Genomic DNA, 23,685 nt, shown 5'->3' with positions numbered 1-23,685 from the left:
AAAAACCAATTAACAGTAGTAATCAGATTTTAAAATCTTCAGTTTTTCCTGTCTATATAGTTTAAGGTTAGACTCTAAGATTCAGGGGATATAAAGAGTAGACACAGAAGAGAAAGATCTTAATAAATATACAGTGCAAATCATGGGAAAGCTTCATCTCAACAGGTGACCTTACCCAGATCTGAGTAGAGTACAAAACTTTTGATAAAGCATCTGTGGTCCTCCTCTTCTTTCCGAAGACATACATTTAGTCAGAAACATAGTGGAGGAAACTGCACTATACATGATGGTATAGTCTAAAATATCTAACCCAAATATAATGCTGATATTGTTGACTTTCCCACTGAAACCAATAAATAAAATAAAAATCCAGTAGACTTGCAAACTGCAACATGAATGAGATTAGCACTGTATCATAAAAGCCTGAAAAGGCCCTTTGATTTGGGGAAACCCTAATATGTTGCCCAAAATTCCAGCAGCATCATATATTGTGGTAGGGGAAGGAATACATTTTCTGCTCACTATTTTTTTTTCTTTGGAAGATGAGAGATTCTTGATCAGACCACTAGAGATATTTGGCAGAGAATACAGCAAACTTAGATAATGGTTTAAACCATTCATTTGGATCCAACTGTAAATCTGGAACATAAAATCAGGGGACAAAAAAATAGTAGAAGATGTAGACAACTTCAAGATATCATCTGTCATCTGTGCACAAAATAGGAATAGCAATGCATAGGTTCATGTTGTTCCTGACAAACCACTCTTAACATGTTGTTTCAGCTAATACCACAGTAAGCATTTAGCTGACAGAGGAACTTGAGTAAGCCATTTGTTTTCCCAATATGAAAAAGGGAAAAAAAACAAGAAAATGTCACTTTTTCATAGGATGTAGAACTGATAGGTTTTTTCAAGTTTAAAATATTGGTGAGAAAATTCAATTTTTTACATATACCTTTTTTTTTTTTTTTTTTGGTTCTGAGGAGGATAGTAGGATAAGCTGTTAACTCATCCATCCTTACCTGCTTCAGTATATTATGCAAATTGATTTGTTACTCACTTTTTTGTGATAAGCAGTGGTGATGCAGAAGATCGATAGGCAATCTAACACCAAAACAGCAGCAGAAATACTTTCAGCTAGGTAGGTAATAAACCATTTGTGATCCCAAGCTGCTAAAATATGATTTCTATAAATACAATTGGTAATTTGTAAAAATATAAATCAGCATTAACTTTTTATTACAAACTAAGCTGAAAAATCAATGATTATATAAAGACATTATTCCATGACAGCTCATGCTCAATATTCAGACTTTACAGCAATTTCCTGATTTTTCAAAAGGTTTTGTTATGCCGAACCAGCTCTTAACAAAGTTGTGACTGGGATGACCAAAGGTGAGTGAACACAGCACAGCAGTATGAAAAAAGAATAGCTATACTTTGTATAAACCTTATCTATGTCCTTCCCTCCCCAGTGAGAAAGCAGTTCATACATAAGTTACTCCACATATGGTTAATAAAAATTCTCAGTCTACTTAAGTGAATGTACTTTGCTAACACAAAGCTGTGAGGAGTGGCCAGTACCCCAGAGGGTTGTCTGAGAGCTGTCCTTCAGAAGGATCTCAAAGGGTTGGAGAGATGGGCAGAGAACTTCTGTCCGAAATTCACTGAGGGCAAATGCAGAATCCTGCATCTGGAGAGAAATAGCTCAACACACCAGTACAGGCTGGGGCTGATGTGCTGGAAAGCAACTCTGCAGAGAGAGATGTGGGGGTCCTGGTGGACAACAAGCTGTCCATGAGCCAGCAGTTGGACTGTTTGGCCGAGAAGGCCAGTGGAATCCTGGGGTGCATTAGGAAGAGCATTCCAGCAGTTCAAGGGAGGTGATCCAGCCCCTCTACTCAGCCCTAGTGAGGCCACATTTGGAGTGCTGTGTGCAGTTCTGGGCTCCTCAGTGCAAGAGAGACATGGAATTGCAGAATGGTGTGGTTCCAGCGCAGGGCAACAAAGGAGATCAAGGGGCTGGAGAGTCCCTTTTATGAGGAAAGGCTGAGGAAGCTGGCCTGTTCAACCTTGAGAAGAGATGACTGAGAGGAGACATCATCAATGTCACAGAATCACAGAATCAGCTAGGTTGGGAAAAACCTTTGAGATCATCAAGTCCAACCTGTAAGTCCATAAGTATCTGAAGGGAGGGTGCCAAGAAGATCAATGAACCCAGGTTTTTCTCGGTGGTGTTAAGCAATAGAACAAGAGGCAATGGGCAGAAACTGACGCACAGGAAGATCCATCTGAATGTGAGGATGGACTTCTTCACTGTGTGGGTGCCCAAGCACAGATACAGATTGCTCAAAGAGGCTGTGGAGTCTCCCTCACTGGAGATATTCACAGTCCTGTGCCATGTGCTCCAGGATGACCCTGCTTGAGTGGGAAGGTTGAACCAGATGACCCACTGTGGTTTCTTCCAACCCGATCTTGTGGTTCTGTGATTGTAAACATTATCACATATGGGATACCAAACAATCATTCAATATTTCCATGGGCAGCAAGTTATTTTTCAGAGCACCAGGAAGATCATCTCAATGCACAAGAGATTTTCTGTTCAGTACTGCACGCAGTGGTATCAGTTATTTTCTGCTCTAATTAAAAAAAATCTGTTCTTTTTTTAACAAAAAATTTTTTACAAAAATTTCTACTGTTATCATCCCCTCTTTTTGATCACCTAGTATTGTACCTGCCTTGATGATGGATATCAAGAAACCTGCCCCATTTGTTCTAGCCCAAGTAAAAAGGCTTTCTTTGAAAACTGCAACCTAGGCAGGAAAAGTTAAACTTATAGTAACTTTGCTTGAAATGCATTGATTTCTTTGGAATGGAGTCATATCTTCAAATGAAACTAAATAACAACCTGTAATAACTAAAGGCAGAGACAGACAAGAAAATGGCTTCAAGGTATAAGCCGATTTATTCTTATAGTGCTGGAGTCTGTGGTGTGGTAATACTTATTTTTTAGGTGAAAAGCATTGGAGAAAAGAACAGGGGTAATATTATTGAAGTCACACAGGTAATCCACAGCTCAAGTTCTCAGCTATTCATTGGTGAATGGGAGCTGAAATCTGTCTTTGGATGTACTTCCTCTTTAATGTTCTGCTCACTCTGCAAGGAAACCACAGCTGCCCCAAAGTGCTTCCATTGGGGTAGACAAGTTATGTGCTTAGTTCACGGGCAAAGGAAAGCAATCTGTGTCACTAATGACAGTAATCCCAGCTAACCAGCTGCTGAGCCATCACCAGATGGCTTTCCTCTCCGGGATCAAAATGGTTCACATCCTCTTATCTGGCTGTCCTGAATCCCACATGTGACTTGCTCAGATACGCCTCTTTAGTATTAATATATTAATTGGAAAGGATAACAAAAAATACTGATTACAGAAGAGTCTTATCCTTGAATCCAATGCTATTTTACTGGAAAGGAAAAAGAAAGAAAATTCTCTCAGAAGTTTACGCTGGTGAAGGTATGTGACACTATAGAGAAGGCTGCCTGATAGCACAAACCAACATCTTCTGTGTTATAACCATGTATGAAATCACTCTACTGCAGAATGTTTTCAGCTCCTGTATACTTTAAATGGCAGAATGCTTCATATACCTACCTCCAAATTCAGGAAAAATTATAATGTCTTTTTTGACCAGCTGTTATGCTACCCACCAGAGAAAGCCATTGTCTGTGCCAGGGAGTACTTACAGTAATACAAAAAACCCCATCCTGTAAGTAACAAGGAAAAAAAAAAGTAAATTAAATATTTTATTTGATTGTCATCAAGGATGGGTGACTCTGGATAGAGTTGTGGATTTCAGCAACATCCCCACCCTTCAGTTTTACTGCTCCAGACTTCATTTTTTTTCTGAAGTTTCACCTTCAGTTTTATCAGGTCATGGTTATACTCTCTGAGTTGATGAGTTTGAGAGCTGAGATTATCAGCTGTAGGTTAAATATGGATGAGAAAAATCATTAGATTCTTTTTCTTTTAACTAACAACAACTGAAAGCCCATGTGCCTTTTCTCATTTGAAGTGAGCAAAACCTCCCTTAGGCATTTGTTTTCTTTAACTACACAAAACCTTTTGTAATTACTGACTTTAACATCCCAGTCAAGATTTTGCAGAAACATGTCAGAGGCTTGTCATGTGTCTCTTTAGTTCTTATGTTCTCAACAAAGGTGTTATGCTGACAGGAGGTTATTAAGTATATTTTCAGCATCAGTACAATTTCTGTCAAGTATTAGTATTTCTCTGCAAGTTTGGGAATTTTTTTTTTGTGGGACATTTTTCAACCTTCAGTGCACCAACTTTGGTTTTGAGGATGAAGCACTGATGGGCCACAGAGTTGTCTTAGCAAAAGATTCAAACTGCTCTGTCAAGACCATCATGTATTTTGTCACAAGCCTTTCTGGACTGGCATGTATGGTATCCTAACTGTGTATCACTGAAATGGTTTACCCCATAGCTGAGAGGCAGAAATCCAGCATGAATGCATTCAAGCCCAAAGAATGCCGGTTGGTTGCGTGGAGACCCACAGAGATGGTCTGATACCTAGTGTTCATACTGAATGACTTCATGAAGGAAGAAGGAAGATAATTTCACTTCTATCCTGGTTCTCCTCACGCCCTTAGTGCAGTGCTTATTTTCTGTCTGTTTCCCATGGCCCAGAAGCACCGCTGTCTCCTTCCAGGTCTCAAGGAATGTATGATAGACCCCAGTGACCGTACAAGTGCTTCCCTGCTTTTCATCAGGATGCTAATCAAGATTATCCTACTGTATTCAGCCATGGTGTGATCTCACCCTGAGCACTATGTGCAATTTTGGGCCCCATAAATTTAGAAGTAGGTGGAGGTATTTGGATGTGTCCAGAGGAGGGCAACAAAGCTGGTGAAAGGCTAGTACAAACTGTAATGTAACCCTGACTCCCTAAACATGCATGTAAATACAACCACTAACCCATCTTTCAGATCTAGTGGGACCACGCAAAAACACGTTTCTGCTTTACTTTGCCCAAGAGAACATGTTACCCTGCTTTCTGCTAAAGTGGGAAAAAAATTACTAAATCTCTGAAAATGTCTCTGCCTTCAGGAGGGAATAAGTACTTCTTTTTCAGCCCCGCTAATTTTTCAGTCTTTTCATATGACATGTCCCATTCTTTCCCAATCATCTACCAAAACAATATGTGGATTGCAAGCCTGATTCCTTTCTTCAAAGACTGCCTCAAAGAAAAAGGGATGGTAAGAAAAGCACAGAAAATGGATTCAGATGCGGAATCTGGTGTTATGACTAATCTCCAAATTGGAAGAATTTTTTAAAGGAAAGATATGTTGTAAGATACATCAGAAATTAATGCAAAATCTCTTGAACACATTGTACAGATATGTAATATTCAACTGTTTCTGTAAGAGTCATCCAACAAGAACCACACTACAATACAAATACATCGCTTTAAATGTTCCAGGTTTTGAGGTCAAAAAATACAGGCAGAAGTCTGATTTAACCTGTAAATTCCTGCTTCTGGAAAACAACAGTCACAATATTTAGTAGGATAGGGCTGATAAACTTAGTGATACTGAATTGATCGCATGGTTTAATTTTCACTAGCATTCAAAAACATTAAATGCAGCTTGCTGACTTTTACTGATACAACTACAAGGACTGCTCTCATGATGTTTGAATATCTACTCCTTCCTCTCTCCCTTTTTCTTGACAAGAATTCCATGCTGTTTTCTTTGCAAAAATTCATTCACCTCTAGACAAGAAGCAAGCTGCTTCTTTCTACCATACCAGCTCTCAGAATCAGCAGTTTTTGGACTGCTACCTCTTCTGAAAATAATCCTGTGCTCTTAATACAGCCTTTCACCTAAGCCTCCTGCTCTTCAAAAGTTCTTGAGCTCCTCTCAGCAACATCTTAAAAAAAAAAAGCGGGGGGGGTTCTTATCTTTTTTCTTACTCTCTCAACCTAAAACCTAAACAGCAGCTCTCATGCTCTCCTCCCACCTTCTAGACTCAGTATTTCAAAATAACTCTGGAACTGGGCAAGGCGAGTAGAATCGCTTCACTCATGCAAAATCACACCAACAGGCTTAAAGCGTTGGAAAAGTTTGGTAGAAAATCCGAGCTGGAGAGCAGCTTAGCTGTAATGCTAAGCCAAAGAAAATGACAGGACTAAACTGGTAGAACATACACCAAAAAAAAAAAAAAAAATAGTACAGCATGTTTCTGGCAGCAGTTTGTTTATTCTAGCCACAACTGTTGGATCAAGAGGAATAAGTCACTCATGAGTTTGTGAGAGACTTCACTGTCTGTGCCACAGGGTGCAGTGGGAGCTCATGCCTGACCTGCTCTTTCTCGCCACTTACTGTTTTTCCATATCGCACCAGAGATATTGATTATATCTTATGAAAAATTTCCAAATGTTGAAGAGAAATATTAGGAAATCCTTGGTATTTTGCTTTCTTTAAAATGAATGAAGACTCAACAAAATGCACTTAATAATACAGGGTGAAGGCTTAAAAGGGATACAATGGAGTGTTTTCTGAATCATATACATATTCTTCAATGTTTTCATATTATTTTCTCCAATAAACAGCCACAACTATGCTACTGTTGCTAGAACTAAAATCAGAAATTGAATTTGTTTCAAGAGCAAAAGAAGCATGGAAACTAAACTCTTTGCTTTTGGAGAAGAAATATTTTGTATAGATAGAACTGATCATTCTGAAGGTTACTGTATTTTTTGCAACTATATGTCTTCATTTTGGTGTTAGAAGTACTGCACTTGGGAGTAAGAAAGAAATATTTCTATTGTCCCACAATTAAGACATGCTTGATTATATCAATATAGTCAAAATTTTGAAATTTGAATGTTTAAAATTGTTAGAGGTGAGGACTTTTTGTCCTGCTTCCTGTATTTTTATTGCATTCTGCTTGTTTCCATGGATTTTTGTGGTCAAGTATTCAAAGTAAAGCAGGTCATCATGGGTTGTTTCCCAAGTATATTCTTCTCTTCTTAACTAACCATATCATAGTTTAAACATATTCTGGAGATTTAGACCATGCCGCAGCCCTGCCAAACTTTCATGTATCACGAGGAGCAAGGACAGAGCAATAAAAGCTGGACCAAATGCTGCAACAGAAGAAGGTGTGGGGTGGCGCAAGGATTAGGTCTTCAAAATGCATTCTACAGAGAAGCAAAACCAAGGGTTGTTTTGGTTTTTTTTTTTTTTTTTGGGGGGGGTGGTCATAACAAAAAATAGAAGTAAAGGTGAAATTAAACCCACAGTCTGAAAAATTTCAAGTGTCTATGTGTTGGGACATGTTGGTCCCATCATAAGCAAGCTGTGACAATAGTAACAGCAAAACCTAGAGAGCTTCTCACCTCTCCACGAGGAAACCCCTTACCTGAATAAGGTGGAGCACAGTTTACAAATTTCTACATGACAAACAAGACTGTGAGTGTGCTCTTTGCCTTTGTTGGAGGACAGGTCTCATCCCCAAGGCCCTGCAGTACAGTTTGCTGATGGGGAATGCTCCTTGTGCCTTCTTTGGCAGAATGCCCACCTCTTCCAGCAAACTCAGGCTCTCCTTCCAAAGCATCTCCTTCTTGTAAGTCATATGAGGAGCAGCTGAAGGAACTGGGATTGTTTAGCCCAGAGAACTCTCTACAACCACCTGAAAAGGTTGTAGCCAGGTGGGGGTTGGTCTCTTTTCCCAGGCATCTAGTGACAGGACAAGAGACTCCTTGAAGCTAAACCAGGGGATGTTCTGGTTGGACATCAGAAAAAGGTATTGAAACAGTCAGGCATTGAAACAGTCTGCCCCGGCAGACGATGAAGTCACTGTCCCTGGAAGTGTTCAAGAAACAACAGGAATGATTTAGTTCACAAGATGGTGCCCAGTCAAAGTTTGGGCTTGATGATCCTGGAGATCTTTTACAGTCTAAATAATTCCATGATCCTATTCTATTCTGTGATTGTTAATATCAAACCAGTTTCTCACAAACAGGTCCAAATTCCTGCAATAAGATCAGACAAACTTAAATCCAGCTTATTTTTGAGAAAATAAGATTTATTGTTAACTTTGCTATCTTTTACATGCTGCTAATTGGAATGTGGTATTTAGATAAATCCTCACTTGTTACTGATGAGTTATTTTATTCATGTAAAAGTTCTAATGCCTCAGAAGGTCCTGTTTTAAAACATTTACCATTTTCTCCTTTACCTACCAGCCACAGTAAAATTCATCATATACTTTTTGTTTCTCCCAGCAGCTACACAGAAGTACATCGCAAAGTCAGAGGCTGTAATGTTTTGAAAAACAATCCTGGAGTTTTCCTGATCAGAACAATCCACTGGTGTACATTCTTTGAAATCTGAACCAAAGCTTTGCTTTCCTGACAAGTTGCACAGAATGACAATATCTACCCAATCTGCTTTAATCCTTTCCCACATCTCTCACTGCAATGAATCTCCAATTTTATCAGGGCAAGTAAAATCAACGTTTCCTCCTGGCTTGGTAAACATGGGATTATTTTGTTTCTCAGACACTTCAAAAGCATCTGTTGAAAAACACAAAACCCAGCAAAAACCTGCTTATAATTAATTCAAGGGAAGTTTACTATCCACAATTCCAATACAGCAAATATTAATGAAATTTTCTTGCAGCAGAATGATATTGAAATCATTTGAAATGCTGAAAAATATAATTCATACCTATCTATGACTTTATTTTTGTGCACATTTAGATAAAACAGTCTTTATGGAACTCTGAGTCTGTGATGACATTGCAAGAAGGCTATTTCTGTAAACTTTGAGTACATGAATGTTCTGTTAACAGTTTCAGCAAATATTCAGCAGCATAAATTATGGGGGCAATCTAATTAAACTTGGCGTAATCTTGTTCTTCTTTCACACTAGTTATAAGAAGAAAATGGTTTGATGTGACCCTCAGGACATGCTTTATTAAATTATGTTAAAAGACATTCCAGCCTAAGAGCTGCAATTCTCCCATTCACAAAACTCATATCACCTAAATTTAAAAAAAGTCTTATCCATTCATACACTCTACTTGGGTAAAAATCTGTATGGTCTGTCTGCCTGTGGTATGAAAGAAAACTTCCAGACAAATTCAAGACATCAACCATGTAGAAACCATTCATATATCTCAAATAATTTTGACTGAAATCCCTTTGAGTTACTGTTTTTATTAATATAATTTACTGTTTTCTACTTAAGAAAATAAATGTTTAAAACTCTGCTATCGAAAGATTGTCAATTTCAATTTTGACATTCAGAGCCACTTGATTTCTAAAGTCAGTTTTGTTCAGCCTGTATCCCATAAGCTAGAATGAGCACTGTCACCTTGCTGAAGACTTTAATATTGGAAAAGACTAATGATCACACTCTATTTCTTACACTATAAAAGGATCAATCTTTCAAGTTCTTCAATGGGATTTTTTTAGTTAGATGTTTTTAGGCAAAAATAGTCACTACAATATATTTTTAATGTGTTTGTCTCTCTCTGTGGCAACAACTAGAAGGTAAGTAGGCTACCTAGGAATAAGTGATTCATGTTGACTGGATGGAGACTCGATTGTGGGAATCTGTAACTTCAGAGAGCCTCTTAGTCTCTGTGAATCAGAGAGTGAAAAAGTCTAGCCTGCAATTTTTTATCAATGGAATACAGCACAGAAAAATTACATTCCCTCTGCCTTTGGAGACCTGAAATATGATTAAAATGTTGAAATGTAAAAAGACAAAAGGAACACTGTCTAATGAGTTTACCTAAAATAATTAATGAAGAACTTGAAGATCCATGTAGACTGCAATCAAGGAGACTGAAAGTTAATGACAGCCAAGGACAGAGGAGAGATAAATTCACTAAACCAAAGAGAAGGTATAACACAGTGAAGCTAATTAACTCTTTACACAGCTTGCCAAAGACAGCTAAATTTCCATTACTGAAGTCGACTGCAAAGGCTGGATAATCATTGAAGTTATCATGCAAATTCCAGCAAGAATTTACTCATAGAAGTCTAAGTATTATTCAAATTAGACTGAATGACTGCTATGATGCGACTCTACACTTACAAAATAGGTTCCTTAAAGTGCAGTCTCTCAAAATTCACAACATTAAATCAGGTAATTTTTTTTTTTATATACCTTGCAGATACAGATCGGCAAATTCATTCAGATTTGCTAGGGAAGAGGGGTAAATGAAAAAATGATCAAAACCCAGCCTCTCCCTGGAACACTGTATTCTTAAAGGTCAGATCCTTTCCTCAGACCACTAACTTCCAGTAACAGCCTGCTTTACAATAAACCACATATTCTTGCCAAAGAAGTCTTGCCCTTCATTGTGCAGTCTTTGCTCTGGTTTTCCACCAGTAGAGCAAGCCTTATTGCTGCCCACATTCCCCTCAGGAGAGTTGACATCTCCCCATCTTCTCCTGGGTACATTCTTGCTGTCCAAATTGTTTCATTACAATGCCACCCTGAACTCCAGGTGTTTCTCCTATGTAAACACGCTTAATAGGGAATTTTGTGTATGATGATGCTACCTCTCACCTTCCAGAGCATTTCCCCCTGACCCAAATGATAGGACCTTATAACAGCCACCCTTCTTCCCTGCTGCTTTGCCATATATTTGCTAGAAAATTGTACATTGCACATATGGTCAACTGGGAACAAAGAGGTGAAACATTTCCACCAAACAGATAAAAGTCCCTTCTGTCTTAAAATTTACTCTGTGTTAAAATTATGCTGTGTTATATTTGCCAAACAATATATATATCCCAGTTGCTTGATAGTATATAATATTACAACATTGTAATACACTATAACAGGTACATTATAAAGCTAAGGTTGCCTTGTGAATTCAGTGAAGATTTTCCATGCAGAAATCTTGATGTAACTGTATAATTTGCACATATACAAATAAGAAATATTATGTTCATAATGAGAACAAGCTACAAACAGCCAAATTAAAATATAAACAGTTTGGAGATTCTTTGCTGCTCTACATTCTATCATGACCATTTCCAAACACAGACTTCATGACTTTTTTTTGTTTGTAATATGTATTTGCATATATATTTGTTTGCATATATATTTGATTTCAAAGTGTGCAGCAACATTAATGTATTTTCAGTCTTGATGAAGAATGTAAATATCTCCCCTCATTACAATATGGTACCTCGAACAATTTATACGATTATATAAGGTACAAACAATGGCAAATCAGGCCCACGTAGTTCTAATTAAATTTTCTAAGTATGCTACAGTATTCCAGGCTTTTGTTTTAACCAATTGTCCCATTTTATTTTGACAGCAGCATCAGCATAGTTCTTTCATCCTCCTTCTCCTCTGTTCAATCACTTACTTTATTTAGCACCTTCCTAAACACAGTTTCTTTGCTTTCAGCCTGGTACGTGTGGGATGAAAACCTCCCACTCCCAGAAAGCCTTCTACGGCAAAAAAGCACACCCACACACCTTCACCCCTGCACACGCACAGCTCAGGGAGCACGCCGTGTGTGAGCCTTTCAGAAATGTTAAATAAAGATTTATCGTTCCATCTGATAAAAATAGGCTCTGCCTTCCTGCTGCTCATGCCAGACACTGCCATTGCTGTCTGCTCTGCCCATGGTCACATCATCTTGCTCCCTGAACAGAAAGTAGGAGGAGGTGACAGCACTCAGGATAGTTCCATAGGACTCTCCTTAGTAAGGAAGCGCTCATACGCTTGTTGTCCTCCACCAACATCTTTTGGCAGCATGTTATCTCATCATATTTTGCAGTTGTACCTATGCCTATCTGATATTGGGTATTTAAAGGAGAAAAAAAAATGCAAGATTTCATATTTTTCAAATTTCAATATTTTTTATTTCAATTTTTCAAATTTCAATTTTTTTCTTTCAATACTTTTATTGGAAAGCAAATATCAGAAATATAGAGGCATAGAAGAGTGTAAAGGAACTCTCAGAGATTAAAAAAATCAAGCAACTAAACTAAAATTCTGCTGCAGGGAAATAGTTGAAGTTGAGAAAATCTTCTAAAGGAATAATAAAATAATGGTATAATTTCTCCCTATCGCCTCCTGCCCTTGCTACAAGCACTTAGAAGTCAAAATAACTCTTATGTGAAAGTTTGGTCCCCATTCATTGGTAGAGATTTTCAGACTTTCTCCGTTTTTTCATGTCCACTTCATTTTTATTTGGTTTGGGTTTTGTTTTTGTTTGGTTATTTTGTTGTTGTTGTTGTTGTTGTTGTTTTGGCCTCTGATGGTTAATTGATACTGTTTTTTCCGAAATCCTTTCATTCCCTTAAATCTCATTCTGATCTCTATCAGAAATAACTAATGACCTTAGCAAACTTTTCAAAACTACAGAGCTATCTCAGCTCTACAGCACAGAGAGGTTCCCAGGTTCCATTGAGTTTGCTGAAGCTCCACACACAAACACAGTTTTCTTCCTCTGCTTGTAATGAGCAGCGACCAAAAAAAATTGCACAAAAAGGAGGCTTAAAATTTTAGGAAGACGAACTTTCTCTGGGGCTCTTGTTTTCACCAAGAAAATCAATTTTCGGAAGAGAAAATATTTTGAGTGACCCTTTCACCCCTCCTGAATAGACTAAATAAGGCATTACATTTATCTCCTAAACGAATGTCTTCCAACTGTATTAGCATAAACTACATGATTTTGTTAAGTCTCTAAAAACACAGGTTCACCTCTTTTTTTCAGTTTTAAGGAGTTACTGACACCAGTTCTACAATTAGACCAGAAACCAGCAGTACTGTTGTGTTTGAAGAATGCATTTTACTAACAGCAGCTGTTCAGTTCATGAAAGTTCAAATGAAAGTATTTCTACTCCTATATCCTTAAAACATCCCTTTATATATATATATTAAATTATATTGGGAAAAATTTGGTGAGTCTTTGTCTACGAATTATTAATTCTGTGTTATATACTAAACATTGAGCACTCAATTGTAATTCATCTGCCAACTGCAGTTTGTTTGTATATATTATATTTTTGTTGATTTTTTTCCTGTTGTAAGCTGAACTTTAGTTGCCTAGAGTGCAAGGAAAGGGAGAAGTCAAAGAGAGGGAGGGAGAGAGAGTACAGTTCTAATAAGAATGAGGAAATCATTCTCTCTTAAGGTATAAACAGTTATGAACTTCCAGCAAGGAGAATTTGGTTGCTGGGGAAGAAGTCACCTGTTAAAATCATATAGAGCACTATGACAAGATTTACCTGCAGAAGGGTCTTGTAGATCTGAGAGGTCAGATTTCCAGACTTTCCTCCCATCCAGGAATTTCATTGGTTCAGGATGAAGAGAATTTTACCAGCAACAGGAGTTCAATGAGCAGACAGGAGTCAACACAGGATACTGTGCTCAGCCTTCACCTATTGTCGATGACCTGTGCTGTCTCACAGTGGCAAAAGGGAGAGAAATGCTGTGCTGAGACCCTGCATGTCAGAGCCTCCATGTGTGTGATTGTGTGAAGCTGTGTGTGTTTGCATTTGTGCCCAGCTACTCACACCTGCCACAAGGCTCTTCAAGGATGTCCGACAGGCAGAGCAGAGGATGGCACAGTTGAAGCCACAGAGAAGAAAACAGGCAGGGGAGAGGGGAAGGCAAGGGGTGTGGAAAATCAGGCTGGATCCTAAGGGTGACTGTAGGAACCAGTGTTTTCTCAGGAGTGAAAGCCACAGGTGCCAAGGCAATGGATAGGGTACAAACCCAAGCTGCCCAGCCCCAGAAGGGTTATATGACAGGAGTGTAGCATGAGGACACACTATAGGGAATTTGCTGTCTTACTTCTCAGGTCCTTTGAATGGATTGTTTTATGGACTGAAAATATACTGGTGAAGAAAGAAATACCTAATTTGTTTCATAATAAGTTCGTTATGCAGCTTGGTACCCTGTAGGAAAACAGAAAAAAATCAATGCATCATCAATATTTTTCACCAAAAGTTTTCTTCACATTTCTTTTTGTCTTATTAAGTTATACATTCTATTCCTGTCTTACAGGCCAGCTGAAAGAGAGGTTCATCATTAGAAATATATGCAGCTGCAGAAGCTTTTGCAGATAGGAACATTTCAGACATTAAATAGTAATCACCTCTTAGTGATTTCCTTTAGAGTATTTGGAAGTTTAAATATCTGAATCTGTAGTTCCTTTTATCCTCTGCTTTTTATCTGCTCATGTTAATTCAATAAGTTAACTTGTATTTCCCCAAATAAAATATTATTCCATCTGTCCTAGACAAAACTATCTCCTTAATTGTGAATACTTCAAAGCTGTCACTGTAGACTTTCTATTTTCCCATGCAATTCCATTCTGTGATGATTTCCAAATTGCATTATCTCAAAATTTCATCCATCACATTTACTATGTGGGAAACAAAAAACAAAGTTACAAAACTCTTGGATCTGGGTTTAGCTACTGGGTGTCTCAGCAGTTATGTTGAATAGTAGAGATAATACCATACTTTATTTAAATTGAATTTCCAAGTGGTGGCTGCAGTGGCATAAAATTATGGAAGAGTAGCTGAGAAGATGAAGTACTTTTGGCTTACAGAGATAGCAGAATACTTACCCTCAAAAAAAAATGCTTAACCCATTCGATTCCACTTGTGCCCCCTTAGCATTTCCCTGCTTGTGTAGGTGTAATTGGAATGGTCACCCTTGTACCCTGTTGTCTTGTCTTCAAGGGGTTTCCTGTCCATATAATTGCACACCTTTCACTTGTCAGCCCAGTCCACTTCCTTGCTCACCTGTGGGTTGCCATCTTGCTTTCCTATTGCAGCTCCCCTCACCAGTCTGTTGTCAAGGATGCTATTCTCCTCTGTCCTCAGGTGGATCCTGTCTCTTTCTATCATTCATTGATCAATAAAAAAGCCCATGGTGATAAAAGGCAACTTGCTGTTGACACCAGCAGTGCAACTCAGTCCTGGCCCATGGACCTGTCCTTCTCTTCCCAGGACTTTTCCCTTCCTCAGCAGAAGCAAGAAGACACCACCTAAGCTGCCTATGTCCTTGATCACCCCCTCTAGCACCATGTAATCATGCCTGATGTGCTCCAGGTCTTTCCTGGACTGATCTTTGGTGTACATGTGAAAAAGCAGCAGGGCAAGCCTCAGCAGTCTCACTGCAGCACCCTGAGGTCTACCCTGGCAGCAGCAAATCTCCCCAGACAGCAGGATGTGTCAGCAGATGGACAGACAAGACGTGAAGGTCATCCCCAAACTATCACAAAAGAGAAAAAGGTCAGGTAATAGCCACAGCAGCCATCTGACGCATATTCATCCAAGCAGTGCTCGTACGGAGCATATAAACCACACCTTCTAATTTTGTCTTACTTTGGTAAAAGCACAGCAGACCTCATGGGTACTGAATGTTACAATTTTTTCCTTAACATAGCACATTGCAATGCAAACAAAGTAACCAAGAGAACCTAATAGCATCATTATTCTTAGTAACTAACTGAATGTCCTAAATGTTAAGAAATAAAAAGAAGAAAAGGGGGGTGGGGAAAGTAAAAAAACCTCCCCAAAGATGAATAAAAGGATCTGGATGCTCTGACTGCTAGCCAAATAGTATCAAAAATGTTGTCACGTTGTCTGTTTCCAGAAGACAAATTTTCTCAGGTATGTCAACATACAAGAAAAAGGAGGCTTTTTTCTGCTTCCTTTAGAAGTGGTAAGACCTTATATGGTATATGACTTCATACTATTTATCTTGTTAAAATAAGGTTTTACACAAATGGGAGAAAATTCAGATGAGAACAAGAACTGATTATATTTAGAATCATGAACTGAGAAGAAAAGCTGAAAGAACTGTGTTTGTTCAGTGCAGAGGTATCACAGAAGCATAGAATCACAAATGTCTTGGGTAGGAAGGGACCTTAAAAATTGTTTAATTCCAACCCCCTTGCAGTGGGCAAAGACAAATTCCACTGAACCAAATTGCTCAGAGCTCCATCCAGCCTGGCATTCAACATTTCCAGAGATGGGCCATACACAACTTCTCTGAGCAAAAAAATGAAGGATAAAGGCTGGTAACATGACGCTTTCTTTCTCTTTTTTTTTTTTTTTTTTTCCAGAGAACAACAATTAATAAAGTCATTATTAACCAAGAAATATCTAGGTTAGCTATAACAAAAAAAATCTCCTTGTAAGGCTGGTTACGTGCTGTAGCGTGACCTCCCAAGAGTTTAGGCATGCATTTCCAACACAAGAATTTCTCAGACACATTAACGATATGCTTCTCCTGCCTCAGAAGGCAGAGATGCATGAGATGAATTTGGAAAGTCTCTTCCAGCCTGAGTTTTCCACCATTCTATAACTGCTTTTGATCTAAGCTTTTCCTTCAGAAAGGAAGAGGAGATATGTCTTGTACTCCCAACAGGGCTGGCTCGGTTTCTTTCCTTTTAGCATTTTATAGTGAAGGGGCATCCAATCTTTAGTTCATCATAAAAGATAAAAAGTAAGAAAAGCAGCATTTAACAGGTCAATAATCACAGCAGAAGTGTGGAAAAGGCATCTTCACTTGTCTCCATCTTCTTGCTTTCTAATTAGGTGCTGAGAATGTGGCTGACACCGTGTAAGATACAGAGATAATTCTGGCTCTGGGGAGCTCAGCATCTAAGAGCCAAAGAATGAAGGTCCCTCAGGATTAGTTCTTGCTTCCACGTGCTTTAAAAGTCTGATAATTTTTCACTGTAGACCTATGAATCACATTCTAAATTGAGACAGAGATAAATAGAAAGCAAGTTATTTCAGGTGAATAGGGACTTGAAAAAAAGCTATGCAACGTGCTGCTTTTGGCAGGCAGAAGAGCATTAATATAGAAGTAAGTGCTGAGTGGCATGGATATCATCACACTAGCCAAGAATAGAAAAGCTCTGTCTCTGCTATCACAGAAGAGGTTGATCACTCTATTTAAAAATTTGGAGTACTTCATGGTACATCTGGCATTTAAATACTCTATTAATGAACTTCCATTCTTATTCTGAGTTCCTAGCAAAACATATCCCCTGAGAAAATGGTTCGTTGTCACTGATTGACAGAAACAACAATTCACCGACAAATTAAAAAAAAAACAAAACCCCAAACCCGACAATTCCTAGTTAAAGAACAGGAAAAAAAAAAAAAAAAAAAAAAAAAAAGGAAAAAGGGAGACCCCATCCCCCAGTCCCCCAAAACCGAAAAAAACCCAACAAATCATGCAAGTCTGAATAGCTCACACTGTGGATATAAAAGCCACTACATCTAAATAATTTTTTCCCATTCTACTCAGAGAATAGTATGAAAATTTTAGAGTCAAACTAACTGTATTTTAACATCTAACTGAAATAAAATTCCTGAGAAAATAAACAGAGTTTTCCAAATATATAGAAATTCTTGTTAAAATTAACAGTTCTGAAAAGGCAAATATACAAACACAGGACAAAAATATTCCAGGTAATTATAACTTCATTTGTTTTTAATGTAAATAAACATTAAATACTGTTCTGCCAAAAAGGCCAGTCTTTAATTAGTTTATATATCATAGAATTTTTCACTACTGAAGATTTTCAACTTTCTATCTAGATGTGTAGCAAAGGCATGGTGCATAGTAGATCAATATCAGTTTATGATCTCTCTAATAACGTTTATTATATTTTATATTTTTGGTTTAATTTGCATTGTAAATTTGCTCATCCTCTATTTGAAGATTTCTGATCCAATTTTAGCTGATTGAGTTCTGCATCACAAATCTCTTTGCAAATTGTTCAATTATTTCTGCTTCTGTTAAATTTGAAATAATCAACATTCTAATTTCATTTCAATGGAAACTTTAAAACTCTTAACTCAGGGCCTTCTGCATTTTGAAGCAATGCAGCCTAGAGAGCTAACTATTAACAAGGCCAAGAGGTTCTGGAAGGATGTGTGAAGCACATGAAGCCAGATGAACTTACCAGTACTTCTCAACGCAGCATGAGTCAGAGGATAACTTGTGGTTGTGTAGGAGGCATTAATACTGTGGTCTGGAAATGGGAAAATTATTGCACTGAACAGCAGCTGACAAAGAAAATCTTCATGCTTTCAGTAAGGGCAAGACAGAAAAGGGTAAGATTATCATTACAGGCAATGACAATAGAAAGTTCTAAGCAAGCAGTAATGGTACATAATGTATCATCACAGATATGAGAGTGCAAGAGGAAGAAAGTTTTGCGTAGTGTCTGTACAGGGAGCTTAAAATATATCTGTCAAGTTCAACAGAGCCCTGGACCTGGAAGACATTTTGCATGTAAATTATCACTAATTTATTTTGCCAGATTAGGAACAAGACAGGAATACACTTCAGGTTTGAGAATTCTTAAGTTCTAGATGTACAGATATTAATGGAAATCATATTTTTAACGTAGTATTTGTCTGTTGATGTTGTCTTAGCTTTTCTGCTTATGCACCCTCATTATAATGCTCCATGGAGTCAAGTACAGCTGAAAAACAACAGACTAAGACCTTTAAGGCAGATATGTAGATGACATGACAAAATCTGAATTTCCTGGCCAGAATAATTCCTTAAACTCTTTTTCAGTAAATTGATACTTTATTCATACTTTTTAAAAAAACATCACAGATGAGTAACTTTTGTACTGATGGTTTTAACAAAGCAGAAAAGAACCAAAGGACTAAAGACAGGTCTGGAAAAGGAAGAAGTAAATAAATGCATCCGTACCTCAAGTGGCCAAAGGCAATCAAACACCAGACAAACCAGAAAGAGACAATGCACATCATGTAAAGAATAAAGGAATTTTCTCAATACTTCTTCCAACACTTTTATAAATCAGTCATTCAATGTTTCCTTTTCATGTTCTAAAAACTGTAGACATATCTTTTCAAAAGATGTGTATAGATTTCTTTGCAAAATTAATAGTTTAAAACAAAAGAAAGAAGGCTTGCAGGAATTCTTGCTGCTGCTTTGCTGCTGTTAGATGCATGGCTGGCAATTGGTGAAATGTCACTATTGTTTAATGTGTTTTCTGTGGTCACCTGGGATGAAAAGTGTAAGATACACCTCCATACAGACCTGTCCAATTTACTGTCCCAGTGCACTGCTCTCTTCCATTTGAAATTAAAAAAAATTAAAGTTTCAACATCTGCAGCTTCAAATACCTTTTCTTCCAGTCAGCAAGTGCATGAATTAACATCTCTTCAATGATCAACAATTCCTGTGTGATGTCTTCAACTGTAATGCTTCTTCTATTAATTGTGACTTCAATCTCTGCTCCTCACATTTTATACTGAACTTGAAATCAGTCTTCAGACATACATCCCTAAGCATTGTCCATAAGAAACTGCAGATCACTTTTAAACTGTTCATTAAGAATGATGGAATAAAGATATTGACTATTCTTACATAATCAGTGTATCTTAGAAAATATGTAAAGAATTTTTCTCTGAAAGTAAGTGTTTTGTCTGCTTAGTGCAGGAGGATTTGTGACTCATATAATGTGGGAACATTCAGGATAAAAAAAAGTCCCTTGAATTCAGTTCTGAAAACTGTTGGATATATGCTCACTCTGCGAGGAGGAAAAAAAGAAAAAAAAGAAGCCTCAGATTCATCCAGCTGGCAAGTATCTTCCTGTGGGATAACTAGAGTGTTCTTTACCCATATATTCATGTGTAAAAGAGGCAGCACGAAGTCTCAAGTTCTCTGCAATTATGGTACAGGATTTCAGCACTGCATCCACATGTAAGAATATCCTGTAGCTACATAACCTGTGAAGTTTCTGATATAATATCCTGAATATTATTTCTTTTCTGTCAGCCTGTTTCAGTAACTGCTTCAGTCACTGGGCATAAAGAAAGCATGGATAATATTGTGCAGTCTGCAAGAGTTCTCTCTCACCTATTTCACCCATGACACAGGAAAACTTCAGCCAAAGTTCATGGCAAAAGGAACAATATATGTCTAAGATTTTTATTACATATTCTGATAAATCTCCAGGACTAAGTTAACACCACATCTAGTAAAAACAAAAATAAATTCTATTGTTAGAATGATTGCATCAAAAAAAATTTATATAATTGTTGACTTATCACCAATGCTAGGGTCTTCCATCTACCAATAAGGAGGACAGTACACCAAGAGATCTCTGTAATGAGAGTTATAGTCTCCTGTGTTTCCTAGGATCTCATGTCCTTATGCCAGCTCAGCCATCATTTTTCTTTTTTCCTCAGTTTTGTCCTTGTTTGAATAACAGCTGTGTTCACCCCACCCAGACCATGGTGGGGTGAATTGCTGTTCTGTGATCAGAGACTGAGCCACAAGAAGAGTCCTACATGGAGTTTCTCCAGTGTTATTTTGACACCTCAGACAGTATAAATCAGGTCTCTTACTCATTCAATACACCTTTACCACACATGAAATAGTGCAACCACCATGGACATTCCTTTTATAAAGACACCTTTACTCTAAAGGAAAATAGAGATAATGTCAAAATACTAAGAAAAACATGCTTAGTGTTTTTCAAATACATGATTTCTTTCTTCTCTTTCTGTTTTTGTTTTGAAAAGCAAGCCATGATCCCCAACCTTTTTTAACATCTTGATCTTGTAGTGTCAGGGTTTTGTTACCATGTGAGTTTCTGGATCTAGTGGCACTGCTGTCAGCATTAGATACTCTTTGAAATCTTTACTCATTAAGGGTCAGCACCCAAAGATTCAAACTATGCAGATCAGAATCACACTAAATTTACTCAATTTGTATTAGAACTTTTAAAAATTATACAAAGCACATGGGAAAACAGAATCAAACTCATGATCTCTGTTGATTACAAGGAATGAAGCATTAGAACAACTTGGAACAGACTGAGTGCAGAAACATTCATTGTTTTGCAAGACAGTAAAAGTTAACCCAAGATACTTTATTCAAATTTATGTAAATACCAGCAGATATGATTGACATGTGAAGAACATTTCACATTTAGTCTAGTTAAGAAATCTCCATCATGAGCATAATGCCATATGGCATTATTTCCATCCATTTATTTTTGCTATTTCCTTTCAATGGAAATTTTGAAAGCCAATCATATATTCTACATCTATAGTGTGCTGTCAGCTTTCATTGAAGTATGCACTGCAGATTCCTCAATGGCATAGTTACCTGCTTAAGTTGGTGCAGGAATGTCCCTGTGTCCAACAGTAACAGGTCATTATAAATAAATCCTAACAATTTTCAATGCCTTGGTGGCATGATTTAAATTATAAACCAGGATTCAGTTTTGATTGACACAAAAACCTTAATAATACCTACTTAACTTCACTGTGCCAATTCACAGAGCAAGCTTAAGTTTCTTTTTGAATATGTGTCCACAAAGTTGCATGCTTTTACAGGCACACACTTCACAACTTTAGCTCAGCCAATCAATATTTAAAACTAAAAGCATGAATTACAAAGCATTAGACACCATGCAAATCACAAGAAAAAGAAATCAGTCTATTAAATTTTTGTTGAATAACTGAAGAAGAAGAAATGGATTTTGCAGTGAGTTGTTTATTTGTCAGGGGGACTGTAGATAAATTAATGCTTTTAGAAAATTAGTGTCTATTGGGAATCAATAACTTATAAATCCAAACAAAAAACCCCACCCAGTAATTGGAAAAAAAAACTTTACTTATAAAATGATCATTCTTGTATGTTGGCCAGATTTCTTTATTCCATGAAAAAAAGATACCTTAAAAAGCACTTTTTATATACCAAGACCCCAATTACTTTTTATGTGAATCCTTTAGAACAAGATTCATATACATTAAAGTATGAGACTAACACTCAGCTTTCTCAATACTCTTACCCTGGTGAAGAAAAAAAAACACTTTAAAGATGAACATCAATGTCCGAATTTTACAGTTTGGAAGACAAGAAAAAATATGTATCTGGTGTCAGCAGCAAGCTAAAATACTGTCTACATGGATGTGAATTTTACTGTTTATTTAGTCTCAGCAATATGTCATCCAGGAGTTACTGACAAAGGTGCTGGTAAAGTAAGATAAAGTCTGACTGAAAATAGTTCTACAATGACTACTTCAAAAATAAATACATTCTCCAAAGTCTGGTTTTTAATAACATAGTTAATTTGCAGTGTAGATTAAAGCTGTAATAGTTATCTTTACTGGCAATACACTTCATTTTCCTCAGATCAGATCATGTTTATACATATCTACCAGGAGCTGATCAGTATTGTTCTCAGAAATCTTGATTCTTTAAATGGAAAAGGATTAATTTATATTCAAAATTATTGCCTATCTTTGTAGTTGATTTAAATAGACATGCTTGAAACATGAGGGGTTTGCTGTTGATTAAGGTTTCATTTTTAGTGTGCTCAAACCAAGAGAGAAATCCCACATGCTAAAAATACTGAACCCTACAGAATCATTTCAAAAAAACTTACCTCTGGTATTAAATCCACTTTTTGTGTGATTTTTAGAGTCTCAAATCTGTAAGGTGATTGCCTAATAGAAGAGCTGGACAGAAGAGGATCATTCCACATGAAGGCGACTGCCTTGTTTCGTGCATCATTTCAGATTAACTCCAGCAGAGACATCCTGGAACAAACAGCTGGTATCAGGGCTGCCTTGGCCAGAAAAAAGTCTGCAAGAACTTCCACATCTCCACTGCATCTAAATTCCAGAATTCTATAGAAAATGGACCCATTGTGTATAAGGGCTTTGCACTGACAGAAGTCAGGTGGGATTGAACCAAGTAAGAGATCTGTTTTGCCTGTCTTTCAAATGCTAGGAGCTGAAATTTCCTTTTGATCCTTTATTTCTCACCTGGGAAATACAATCAAATGTTGAATGGCATCTATTTTCACTGGGGGAATGGGAAAGAGGAGTATAATTTTTCTACATTGTGCTAACAAATCAACGAAACAATAAAACCAACTGCTTATCTTTTGAAGGCTATTCTGTCATATGTACATAATAATTCTTCTAAGTTTTCAGTTTTCAGTTGATCCATGTTGATTAGACATGCATGGAAAATTACTAGAAAAGAGTTCTTTCTCCTCTTAGTCATAGGACTGAAAGGGAAACCAAATGGGATGAGGGGTCAGGTAATTACAGTGTTTTTGGAAAGTACATGGACAGCTACACGGAAAGTACGTGGGCATAGCTAGATATTTTCTCTCCTTCTTCTCTTTTCTGTTTTTTTTAAAAAAATTCTTTTAAAGACAAAGTTGCAATACCAGATGCTCCCTGAATTGGCATCGATTTCTGTATTGCATATATCTGAAATTTTTTAAAATGAGATATTTGATGACCTGAGTAATTTCTATTACCTTTTTCAAAATTCCATATGGGTTAGTTACAATGGAAAAAGTGTTGGTTATAATGGAGACCATCATCTTCCAAAATGCTCTTGATGAAGAGTATTATTTTCAAAATAAATTATTCCATTGTATTTGTCTGGAATGTGTGCCATAGACTGGATTCAAGACAGCTGTATTTTCTCTAAGAGTTACATTAAGTTTCATCCAGAATGTCTGGATTATCGCAGCTTTTTTTTTTTTTTTTTTTTTTTTGGATATATGCACTGCATTTTCAGTTTCTCAGTAAGCTTTGCAGATGAATCTGTAAACTATGCTTCCAT

At 37.2% G+C, this 23,685-nt stretch overlaps 1 protein-coding gene across 1 annotated transcript; it reads right to left on the bottom strand.

Moving 5' to 3' along the window:
- Positions 1–8,165: 8,165 nt before the first annotated feature.
- CD226 (CD226 molecule) lies at positions 8,166–23,685 on the bottom strand. The gene is given in 6 exon segments (XM_038129041.1): positions 8,166–8,608; positions 23,358–23,425; positions 23,427–23,463; positions 23,465–23,512; positions 23,514–23,614; positions 23,617–23,685. Coding segments are annotated over 6 exon segments (672 nt in total). The 3' UTR covers positions 8,166–8,259.

This window comes from Motacilla alba, chromosome 2 (assembly GCF_015832195.1).
Source record: "Motacilla alba alba isolate MOTALB_02 chromosome 2, Motacilla_alba_V1.0_pri, whole genome shotgun sequence".
Lineage (NCBI taxonomy): Eukaryota > Metazoa > Chordata > Aves > Passeriformes > Motacillidae > Motacilla > Motacilla alba.
The sequence above is the reverse complement of the archived record's forward strand: the minus strand, read 5'-3'. Positions and strand labels throughout refer to the sequence as shown.